Genomic DNA, 12,765 nt, shown 5'->3' with positions numbered 1-12,765 from the left:
GGAGGAGGGGTGGAAGAAGGGGGGGGGGGGGGGGGGGGGGGGAAGAGAGAATCCCAAGCAGATCCCATGCTGTCAACACAGAGCCCAACATAGGGCTTGAACTCATGAACCATGAGATCGTGCCCTGAACCAAAATCCAAGAGTCTGACACTTAACCAACTCAGCCACCCAGCTGCCCAAATAATACAATAATTTTAAAAACAAAAATAATAAAGTTTTATTGACTAATTTTAGAGACTAATTATTCAGACTATTATGGTGATGTTGCATTCAAACTGAAAATTGTAAAGTCTGAATTTATAAGGGCATTAAGTTTTTGTGTTTTATATATTAAACAGTATCATTTTCTCTGTTATGTGTTGAGTTCGTTAGACAGGTGCTGCTTTACTGAGTATACTCAATGCATTTCAGTAGTGTCTCACCAAAGTTATGAGAGTTTTTGCTACAGTCCTACATGTTCCCTTATTTTTCTCCCACAAGTGAAGCCTACATATTGCACAACCCAAGGAACACTATCATATTGCAGTGAAACTCTCTGCACCATAACCCTTGACCTGCCCTGTCCAGTATGTTAGCCATAGCTACTTAATGCCTATTTAAATTTGAATTAATTAAAGCTGAATAAAATTAAATATTTAGTTCCTCATTCTCAGTCACATTTCAAGCGTTCATAGCAACATCTGGCTGGTGTCATCTTGTATATCACAGATATGTAATATTTTCTTTGTCATAGAAAGTTGTATTGGACAGCATGCAGTGTAAATGGCACCTCCTCCAGTTGTATTTTGCTGCAGCCTCAACTCTCTTTGAGCATTGGTTCCATTTTTTAGCAAGTTTTTCATAAAATATCTTCATACTAGGTGTTTTGAAAATTCCATATTGAGATTCAGTGTACTGCCTTTGTTCTGTTCTTACAGAATTAAACTGAGGTTCTGATGTATAATCATGAAGTTTGAGCATTTTACAAAAACGTTTAGAACTTTGAAAAATAGGAGCCTCCATTTAAAGAACAGATAATAAAAGTTAGAATAAAATGAAAAGATATGTCAGTGTACAGTTATTTAAAGATTATGAAATTTACAAATAAACATTTTTAATCTGTTGTATTTGTTACGCTGTTGTTCCTCAAACCGGTGTTCTGTTTTGGGATATTTGAGATACATGAAGAGAAAGGGTTCCATGGTCTAACTGGCTTTATATGACAGCCTTCCCTTGGACATACACAGCACAGATTAAGTGTAGTAAAGCTCCATTAATTCACAATCTTTTCCCCAAACACTTAGTAGCATCTTGTGGAACTAATGTTTTGATGAACACATTTCTGAGAATCATTACTTTATACCCTCTTTTTGGGTGAGGATAAAGTAAAAATATTTCTTTCAGCTATAATCATCAGGAACCAAAGAATTTTATTCTACCTATGTTATTATCTAAAGATAATGACTCGTAGCTTTATATAAGTTTAATGTTTTGACATTCAGCCTGTATCCTTATTTTATTTACCTGATATTCTGAAAATAATTGAATATTTTCTTGTCAAGTCCAAATCATAATGACTAAATAGCCCCAAGATTATTGCTGGTAAATATGATGCCTCCTCTTTTGTCAAGAGTTAATTAATGAATTGTATATCAACTTCTAAGCAAGTTCTCTCCTTTTTGCTACTTCTAATATATCTTTCATATTCTATTTGAAAATGAAGGGGCAAACTACATGACCAAGGCTGTGTTAGATTTAATTCAGTTACATTTAATGTAAAGCCCATCATAATAGTTGTTTAACCATGGTAGAAATTTATTTCTCTTACATATAAATATCTGAAAGTAGGTAGTCTAAGGATGAAATATGGTTCAAAAGCCATTAGGGACTCAACATCCTTCTGTCTTTGTTCTAGTCATATGACCACATCTATTTTAGCTATTATTGCCACTTCAAATAAAATGGAGGTTCTCTTATTTAGGAGGAAGATAAAATCAGATGTTGGCCGATAGATTATATAAATAGACAGCAAATTCTGCTGCAAGTAAGGATAGAATAATTCCCAAATTGTGTTCAGTATGACTGTTAACATGTGGTACATTTTAAAAGGAGTTGAGTATTCATGGTTAATTGGTCTGAGACATCCTGCATTCAACAAAATTAATTTCTGTAGTTTTTGATTTTTTGATACGTTCACGTTTCCAAGGAAGAATGACACTAGGTATACAGGGTTTCCCAAGTCTATTTGAGAACATTTTTTCCTCAGAAATATTGCTAGAATGATTCAGATCATATATTCAGGATTCAGATCATGGGTTCATATTAAGATCATGGGCTCTGCCACTTTTTAACTATGGAAGCTGTTGGGTAACTTTGATAAGCTTCAGTTTCTTCATCTGTAAAATGAGATGTTAATACTTCCTAAAGATTCTGTGATACTCAGATATGTCAAGGGCCTGACATAATATTTTACAAAAATAAATGCTCAATAAATGAAGCTATTAAATCAACCTTAATTTGTATGTGGTTTTGAATCAGAAGACTTCGATCATGAAGGTAGTTTCATTTCCTGATGCAAAATAAGATACCTGGGCTTTGACACTACTAGGGCTTTTTCTTCTGGGTCCCAGGTAGTTTGGAAGTTTGATTACTAGATAAATGAGGAATTGATAAGTATAGTATCTTCAATTTGGAATCAATTGAATGTGTTATTTTCTTTGTTCTTAAAGAAAAGTCTATTAAAAAGTGAATCAGTACTTCTGTAAAAATTACTTGAATTACCTTTACTGATTAAATGCTTGGTATTTTCACTGTACATAATGTGAAAAGATAAAAATTCACAAAAAAATTAAATCACCTATAATCCTGCCACTAATGGATAATAAACATTATATTTGATTTTATTATTACAATCTTTTTACATGTATGAGTACACATATATAATTTTAATAGAATTATACTGTTCATATGATTTTAATAGCTTTACTGAGGCATAATTTACTTACAAAACTCACCAGTTTTAACTGTACACTTCAATGATTTTTAGTAAACTGACAAGAGTTATGCAACCATCACAACAATCTATTTTTAGAACACTTGCATCATTCTACAAAGATCCCTCCCTTACTGTCATTCCCCCATCCCACACCCAGCCTCAGCCAGCCACTGCTCTCTATCTCTAAAGATTTACATTGTTGGACATTGCATGTGCATGGACACATATAATATGTAGGGCACCTGGCTTCTTTTATTTATTAGCATATTGTTTTTTTTAACGTTTACTTATATTAGAGGGAGAAGAGAGAGTGACAACGCACGAGCAAGAGGAAGGGGCCAGAGGGGCCATCTGTTTCTGGACCCCTCCCCTGCTCACACTCTGTCTCCTTCTCTCTTTCAAAATAAATAAGCATTTAAAAAAAAAAAAAAAAAAGCTTGAGCCATTGCAGGGCACTTAACTGTAGCACACACTTCGTTTTGTTTAATGTTTATTTATTTTTGAGAGAAAGAGAGACAGAGCACGAACAGGGAAATGGCAGAGAGATCCAGAGACACAGGATCTGGAGCAGGCTCTGGCTCTGAGCTATTAGTACAGAGCCTAATGCAGGGCTGGAACTCACATGCCATGAGATCATGACCTGAGCCAAAGTCAGATGCTTAACCCACTGAGCCAGCATAGTGTTTGGGTTTCATCCATGTTGCAACATGTATCAGTAGTTAATTCCTTTTTGTTGCTTAGTAGTAATCCATTTCAGGGATACACATTTTTTTGTCTGTTCACCAGTTGATGGACATTTAGATTGTTTCTGGGTTTTGACTATTTAAAAATAATGCTTCTATGAACATCAGTATAGAAGTCTTTGTGTGTACATGTTTTTATTTCTCTTGGATAGATACGTAGGTGGTATCTCTGGGTCATATGGTAAGTTTATGTTTATCTTTTAAAGAAACTGCCAAACTTTTTTCCAAAGTGGCTATGTTTTGCTTTTTCACTAACAATATATAAGAGTTCCAATTTCTCCACATCCTTGTCAACATTTGATTATTGTCTGTCTTTTTAATTATAGCCATGGTAATGTGTGTCAAGTGGTATCATATTATAGCTTTAACTTGCATTTCTCTAGTGAATAATAATGAGAACCTTTTTCAATACATTTTAGGCATTCAGATATTTTTTTGGTTAAATATTCAAGTATTTAGCCTATTTTTAATTGTGCCTTTTGTCTTATTATTGAATTATGAGAGTACTATTTTATAAGTCTAGATACAAATTCCATTTCATATGTATGATTGGCAAATTTTTTTCTTCCAGTCTATGGCTAACCTTTTCATTTTATTAAAGGTTTCTTTGGAAACACAAAAATTTTAAGTTTTAATGATGAGGTACAATTTATGAAGTTTTTCTTTGATGGATTGTGCCTTTGGATTTGATAATTCTTTGCCTAAACCAAGATCTTGAAGATTTTCTCCTACATTTTCTTCTAGGACTTTGACTATTTTAGCTTTTACACTTAGGTCTATGGTCCATTTTCAGTTTATTTTTGTGACTGTTTTGAGGTAAGATTCTAACATTTTGCATGTGACTGTATCCATTTGTCCCAGCATTATTCCTTGAAAGAATTATCTATTCTCCTTTTTCCATTTCCTTGGCACCTTTGCTAAAAATCAGCTGTCCAAATGTAAGGGTGTCTGTTCTCTCAGTTTGTTGCATTTATTGATATGTCTGTTCTTATGCTAGTATCACACCATTTTGATTAGTGCAGTTATAGAGAATGAATGGATAAATAAATAAATAAACAAATAAATAAAATCAAGAAATGTAAGTCCTCCAACTTTGTTCTTTTTAAAAATCATTTTGGCTCTTCTGAGTTCTGTTCATTTCTACATATATTTTAGGATAATCTTGCCAATTTCTGCCAAATAGCCTACTGGGATTTTTGACAGGGATTACATTGAATCTATACATCAGTTTGGGGATGTTATCACCTTGACAACATTTTTGAATCTTCCAATCCATGAACATGGATAACTTCTCAAGTTTTTATAGTTTCCAGTGTACAGATCTTGCATTTTTTTTCATTTGCTTGTGTAACCTATTTTTACTTATAGTATTATTAACATTTTCCCCACAACATTAAAAAATTCAATAAGATAATTTTTATTTAACCTATAGTGTTTTATACTGTCCTTATAAAGCCCCTCTTATTAGAAAACAGCCAATCCTCATTTATTTGCAATAGTTCTATTACAGTTGTCATGAATACTGAATTAGAAAACTTTAAACTGTTGTTCCCAGGTTAAATACAGGGTTAGGTTCCTGTGAGCCTCTGGTCATAACATTTTCATCAATCAAACACATTTTGTGTGTATTTCCATTTAAAGACATCTTATTTAATATATACTGTTGACTCATTAACATTGAGCTGATAGTCAGTAGCACTGTAACTCATGCTTACGCCACACTTATCCAACACATATATTTTCTCCATAGGACACATCACAGCCTTCTTACACTTAGAGACACTAGATAGCACTTCAGCATGCTACTTAAGAGCCATTTTAAATAGTGAAATCATCAAGAAAAAATACAAAAATTAGAAAAATGTGGGACGACATATGCCTCAAAAATGACACTTGTTTACAATGTGAGAACTAAAATAAGAAGGCAGAGTGTTGTCTTGTTCAACTTCAGCTGGGATCATCTCTGTTGAGCAACTCAAATTTTTGGCACTCTGTGCATGTTGATGAGTAACAATGGAAACATCTGAGTATTCATTTCAGGGTTAAAAATAAGCTTTAGTGAGCACACAGATTTGCCAACACAGAATCTGGGAATAATGGGGATCAGTTGTATGTTTCTCTCTGTTTTCCTTAGTACTTCAGTTTTCTGGCTTTCCACCTACCTCCTTGGCCTCTCCTCAGCTTTCTTTGCAGGCTCTTTCTCTTCATTCCAAACTACCATGTTTGGAGAGTACCTGAGTTCATTCCTTGGTCCTCTTACCTTTTTTGTCTGCACTTAACTCTCTCTCTCTCTCTCTCTCTCAGGGTGGTCTCAGTCAGTCCTTTGTTTTAATTACCACTTATAAGCTGATGACTTTCAAATTTACTATCTCTAGCCTAGACCCTGTTCCAGGTCCTTCAAACTCTCACTTTCAGCTTCTTACTTGATCTCCTCTTTGATGGAGTCTTAAAATATCTAAATCAAAACACTTGATATCTCCTACAGATCTGTTCCATTCCCAGTCACCCATGGCTGTACATGGCATAACTTTCACCCAGTTGCTCAAATCAAAATCTAAGTAGTTATCCTTAATTTCTTTCCTGCCTACATTTCTCACATCCAATACATTGGCAATTCCAGTTTGCTGTATTTCAAAAATATAACTAGACTCTATCCACTTCCTTATACTTAAGCTGCCACCAACTTTATCCAAGGCCCTGTACTTCTCACACTGGCCATTGCAATACCCTCCTAACTAAACTGCCTGCTTCCATTGCTTTCATTTCCATTCATTCTCCATAGAGGGGCTGACTGATCTTTTTAAAAGTTGAACTGATACGGTCATCCCATGCTTAGATCCCCCAATGGTCTACTTCTTCTCTTAAAATAAAATCTGTGCAATGCATCATGGCCATGTTACAATATTTACTAAATTCTCTGGCCTAATCATTTCATACCACTTTCGAGTTCTTTTGTTCCTGGAACATGCTAAGCTTTTTTTCTGCCTCAGACCTTATTCTTCTTTTCCCTAGAATGCACTCTTCTTTGCTATTTTTATGTGTGGCTTCATTTTACCTTTTGTATCCCAGCTCTAATATCACTTCCTCAAAAATTTTTTTCTTAACCGCTCTATTTGCACTAGCTCTCTTGACTCACCTTTACACATTGGTTATACTGTGACTTATCATCCTGTTAATTTCCCCCATAGAAGAACCTGAAATTATTTTTCTATTTGTATTGTCTGTCTCCTCCCACCAGAATGTAAATTTTTCATAAGTAGAGACCTATTATCTTGCTCATGACTGTATCTCTAAAACTTCACACATAGCAGGTACCCAGTATACATTTTTTTTAATGGCTGCATTTGTCCGGTCTACTGTTAGATTGTTTTCAGCTTTTCTTTTTTGTTGTTAAAGCTAACACGACCATCCACCTAGATTAATCTTTTTACATATTTCCTTAGGGTAAATTCCTTAAGTTGAATTTTGTATTTAATATTATATATATTTTTAAAAGATTTTATACAGTGCTTTTGACTACTATTGTTTCTTTATATACCTGTTCCACATACAGCTATCTTAATTACTTCAATGTAGCTTTAAGTATTAAAAATTACTGAAAGAAGATATAAATAGCAAATATTTTAAAATACTAATTTCTAAATTTCTACTAGTAATGTAAGAGAGACATATTCTAGACTAGGGAAGCCTAAATGTTTATATTCAATGTATTTATTTCTCTCATGGAGGCTTATTTTTAGTTATTTTATGGGTTCTAATACAAATTCTTTTAAATATTATGATAGATTTTTTTATAACAAAAGGAAAAAACTGTACTTGAGTCTCACTAACATTTCCAATAATCTTTTTTCAGGTTGACCCTGTATTATATTGGAATAGGAGTTACTGCCTTGGTTTTTGGCTACATGCAGATTTCCTTTTGGGTTATGACTGCAGCACGACAGACCAAAAGAATTCGAAAACAGTTTTTCCACTCAGTTTTGGCACAGGACATCAGCTGGTTTGATGGTTGTAACATTGGTGAACTTAACACTCGTATGACTGAGTAAGAGGATGGATGTGTAGCATATCAACTTTGTTTCCATATATGACATATCAGTGACTTACCTGCATTTATTTACTTTTTTCAGTGACATCAACAAAATCAGTGATGGTATTGGAGACAAGATTGCTCTGTTGTTTCAAAACATGTCTACTTTTTCTATTGGCCTGGCGATTGGTTTGGTCAAGGGCTGGAAACTCACCCTGGTGACTCTCTCCACATCACCTCTTATAATTGCTTCAGCAGTCCTGTTTTCTAGGGTAGGCAAGATGGCTAATGCAGTGTTGACTGAAAACAAGAATATGAACTAGGTTTTTGTTTTTGTTTTTGTTTAATTTTTTTTTTAACATTTATTCATTTTTGAGAGAGACAGAGTCTGAGCGGAGGAGGGACAGAGTCCGAGTGGAGGAGGGGCAGAATTCAAAGCAGGCTCCAGGCTCTGAGCTTTCAGCACAGAGCCTGATGTGGGACTCGAACTCACAAACCGCAAGATCATGACCTGAACCACAGATGATCAATCAACTGAGCCACCCAGGTGCCCCTGAACTAGATTTTTTATTAAGTTTGTCAAAAAAAGGCATTTCTAGTTCCTATGTCTAAAAATAGAAAAGGATGTTATGCATCACAAGTAATTTTGATTTTGTTAACTATTAATCACTCTTTTGTCTTCAAGTTATTTGGCTACAGTGAGGTTAGTTACTAATATTAAAGAGGTTATTAACATTTAAAAAGATTCCTCATGGGGCACCTGGGTGGCTCAGTCAGTTAAGTTTATGACTCTTGATCTCAGCTCAGGTCTTGATCTCAGGGTCATGAGCTCAAGCCCCATGTTGGGACTACCCACCGGGTGTGAAGCCTACTTAGGAAACAAAATAAAACAAAACAAAAACATTCCTCCTCATTTGGTAGCCTAGTGCAACTTCAAATGATAGCATGGATAAAGAATTACTCCATTATGCATTGGATTTTGGGAGAGCCTGATGTATTCTAAATTTCCAGATAAAGATATGCAATTCATTTCACTAGAACAGAATAAGAAACTGCTAAAACAGTAAAAATTTTTATGTTAGCTATTTCAAGTTCTTATTTTTATAAGACTCTTGAATTACATTGAAAATGTCTGCTTAATGTCTACTTTTATGTACTATATAAATCTGTTTCAATATTTTAAATAAATTATGCATTTTCATTTTAAATTATATTTCTAGCACTGGTGTGAGCATACCACAAGATATTAATCCATTTATAGCCTGGATTTGAAAGCAGTGCTCTTTGTGAAGTCCAAAAGTGACAGATATATCCCTGATATCTTTCTCCTAATCAAGTCTGGCAGTTTTACCAATGTATCCATCTCCTAGATTGGAGGCACCATGTATTCTTAGGGATAGATGGGGTTTTTAATTTTGCAAAGCTAATTGTTCTTTATGGAAATCAAAGCCATAAAATTCACTGAGTTATTTGCTAGCAATATACAAATTCAACCAAACAAAAATTTTCAGCAATAAAAATATTCTATGGCTGAATAATTCAATGTAGATAAGAAATCTTTATTTAGTGTGACTTCTAGGATTGACCTTGTAACTCTTGTCAAAATCTTTATCCCCAGCATATTTGAAATTAGGACCCCCTCAGTAGGAAGATTACCCACTAAGTGTTACTAAATCAGAGCCTAAAGTTAAAACTGCTCAGGGAATCAAAGTAGGCAAGATGTTTAAAAGGAACAACAGTGGGAAATCTGAGTTCTGCTACTGTATTAGCTGGTTGTAAAGAAGCAAGTAAGGTCAAAGTTGTTCAAATGACTAAAGAAGCCATGGTGGGTGGTTTCTAGGTTCCTTTGATTCAATTTAATTTGGCAAACATTTATTAAATACTCACTATGTACAGTGTTTATTGCTAGGTGCTGCTTCCTCTCCAATGACATAGGAATAATTATCTTTAAGTGAATGCAGAAAATAAGTATTACTCAGTTTATGCTACCTTCAGACTTTAACAACTGTCCAAGCATGTCTTATGTAAAATTATCTCCACTTATTTGGAATGTGTTTTGAAAATGGATAGACTTGTTATATGAATACACAATAAAGACTCCCAGCTCAGCAGACAATTTTCCTCCTATTCCATTTCGTTGAACCAGTGTACTAATTACTAAATGAAATCTGTTACTAATTAAAGGAGTAGTAAGTGGGATGTATAATAGAGAATAAGGCACATTCTGATTTTAAAATTTTTAAAAGTCAGGTAAACCTGCCTAATATTGACAAGAATGATATTCCCCTTCTGCTCTGTCTCTGAAATCTCACCTTTTAAGTGTTGGAGATATAGCACTTACCAGGGAAGCTGCATTATGCAGTAATAGTTTCAGGGGTCACACTCCAGATATATGCAGGATCACCTTCCTCTTCCTGCTACTGTGACCCATAGCCTCTGGAAGACTTGCTTTTTACATGATAACAAATCAAGTTAAATCAGGCTCACCATTTTCTATAGTACACCCAAAAAGGCCTATGTCGCTAAAATCCATCTCCAAATCTTCTTTCCCAGTTGTGTTAACATAAGTAACCATGTTCTAAATTTTTAAAAATACAGAGAGAAAACAGTGAAGCCCTACTTATAGAAGGCAGAGTAGAGATTTAGATTGAAGATTATGTCACACTGAGCTCTTTCACTGCTCTGAGACTTTAAAAAGTCAGTTAAGGGGTGCCTGGGTGGCTTAGTCGGTTAAGCGTCCGACTTTCTCTTAGGTCATGATCTCGCAGGTCGTGGGTTCGAGCCCCGCATCGGGCTCTATGCTGACTGCCAGCTCAGAGCCTGGAGCCTGTTTCGGAGTCTGTGTCTCCCTCTCTCTCTGACCCTCCCCTGCTCATGCTGTCTCTCTCTCCTAGAAATAAATAAAAATATTTAAAAAACAAAAATAAAAAGTCAGTTAATATCTCTGGCCATTACTTTCCCCATTTGCAAACTGAGAAAATTAGATTAAATGATACTAAGTACCTTTTCAGTAATAAAATTCTGCTATTCTAGATTCTAACTGAATTAAGTTCTCTGGACATTGTTACTGCCTCAGGGTCATCTCTTGGTTAACTATGGTCCTGGTTTATTATAGATAATCATCTCATTGTCCAGTAAGGAATTAAATGCCTATTCCAAAGCTGGGGCTGTGGCAGAAGAAGTCTTGTCATCCATCCGAACAGTTGTAGCCTTTGGGGCCCAGGAAAAAGAAGTTCAAAGGTCTGTTCCTTTAATTATGGCAATATTTTCTTGGTTTTATTTTTCCCCAAAGTCTGTTACATTGTGTTTTGTCTTTTTAAGATATACACAGAACCTAAAAAATGCAAAGGATGTTGGCATAAAAAAGGCTATAGCTTCAAAACTCTCTCTTGGTGCAGTATACTTCTTTATGAATGGAACCTATGGACTTGCTTTTTGGTATGGCACCTCCTTGGTTCTTAGTGGAGAACCTGGTTATACCATCGGAACTGTTCTTGCTGTAAGTCTTGTTTGAGAGCAAAGGTAATTGGCCTATATAATCCCTTCTTATCTAGAGTTTAGTAAAAATTTGTCTTTGCATGATTATGAATATTCAAAGATGAATGTTTTTAACAACAAATACTTGTTTCCTTCAAATTATCTGGATATAGCTTTAAATTATAGTTATGAACTGGCAGGATTTAGTCAGCCAGCATATCTTTAAGAGCATCCTGCTTTTAGAAGAATCATAACTGAATTCTCCACTGGGATATAAAGTTTTCTTAATCCAGCAGTGAAAAAGGCCATTCTTTAGTGAAACTTTCTCCTTTCAAGCTTGCTGAGGTAAGACAAGTCTATATTCACCTTGCTGAATGTCTTCCCTCTGGAAATATTCTGTAGATTAAACTCTCCTGCATTTCTGCTGTCCTTTCAGCATATAGTAATGTTAAAAACAGACTGTCTACAGTTCTGTCCAACATCACAATTTAGATATTTTTTTAACTTTTAGGGTTATGCATTAAATTTGAATTTATTTCGTCATCCTCCCAAGTTTCAACAATAAACAGTTCGACTCAGGATTAAAGACAGTTTGTCTTGCTGAACTGAATTGATCTGGTCTATATACTTCAGTTCTCATTTGGCCTTCCCATTCTACGTAGATTTCTTTTCTGTCAACTAAAGTCATCCTTTAGATTTGAGACTTTCATACTTAAGACTTTTATATAAATGAAACTTGAGCATGAAGAATTTGGGGCACATCCTTACTCCTCAATTTATGTGTGACTTTGAGCAAATGACTTGCTAAGCCTTAGCTTTCTCATTTATAAAAATAGGGAAAAAACACCTGGCTTATGGGATTCTTTATTTGACTTTTTGCAAAGATGTATCTGTCTGAAAATGAAAGATGTCCAGTAATATAAGAATTCGGAAAACTTTGGACAGAAATAGTACAATGTCTCTATGCAAGTGAAGTCTATCCCATCCTTCTCTGTAAAGTTTAAGGAATTGACTGACCAGCAGGGAGGAAGTGCAACTTACCTCCTCTCTCAACCAGTGAGCCCTCCTCAGTAAGCAGATCTTCCTGCTCAAACTTCCCACCAGGTGATAACAAGACTATGGGACAATCAAAAGTTGTTCCACATTAAGAAAAAACCACGTATATTCAGATCAACTCATGTTTCCTTTATGTTTGGTAGGAGCTTCCATTCTTTCCTACCTAATTTCTCTAATATCTCTCTGAGTCAACCAAATATACACTTCATTTTATTGTGTCTCTTACATGTTTGAGGAAGATTAAATATTATTTTCTTATTCCTATAGGTTTTTTTTAGTGTAATCCATAGTAGTTACTGCATCGGAACAGCAGCCCCTAGCTTTGAAACCTTCACTATAGCCAGAGGGGCCGCCTTTAATATTTTCCAGGTTATTGATAAGGTAAGACTTCAAATTGCTTTGAAAGATAACTACCGTTATTGCAAGGAAGAAACCAAAAAATAGATATATTCATTTCATCAAAACAAAAAGATAGGCAAAATCCA

At 34.9% G+C, this 12,765-nt stretch overlaps 1 protein-coding gene across 1 annotated transcript in view; it reads left to right on the top strand.

Annotated features, from left to right (window-relative positions):
* Window positions 1-12,765, top strand: part of ABCB5 (ATP binding cassette subfamily B member 5) — a 178,747-nt gene that overhangs the window by 70,543 nt on the left and 95,439 nt on the right. The window contains exons 6-10 of the mRNA XM_077757610.1: window positions 7,571-7,762; window positions 7,848-8,019; window positions 10,863-10,987; window positions 11,069-11,246; window positions 12,548-12,661. Of these exons, the coding sequence (XP_077613736.1) occupies window positions 7,571-7,762; window positions 7,848-8,019; window positions 10,863-10,987; window positions 11,069-11,246; window positions 12,548-12,661 (781 nt within the window). The remainder of the gene's footprint in view (window positions 1-7,570; window positions 7,763-7,847; window positions 8,020-10,862; window positions 10,988-11,068; window positions 11,247-12,547; window positions 12,662-12,765) is intronic.

Source organism: Crocuta crocuta, unplaced genomic scaffold, assembly GCF_008692635.1.
Source record: "Crocuta crocuta isolate KB4526 unplaced genomic scaffold, BGI_CrCroc_1.0 scaffold62, whole genome shotgun sequence".
NCBI classification, from domain to species: domain Eukaryota; kingdom Metazoa; phylum Chordata; class Mammalia; order Carnivora; family Hyaenidae; genus Crocuta; species Crocuta crocuta.
The sequence above is the reverse complement of the archived record's forward strand: the minus strand, read 5'-3'. Positions and strand labels throughout refer to the sequence as shown.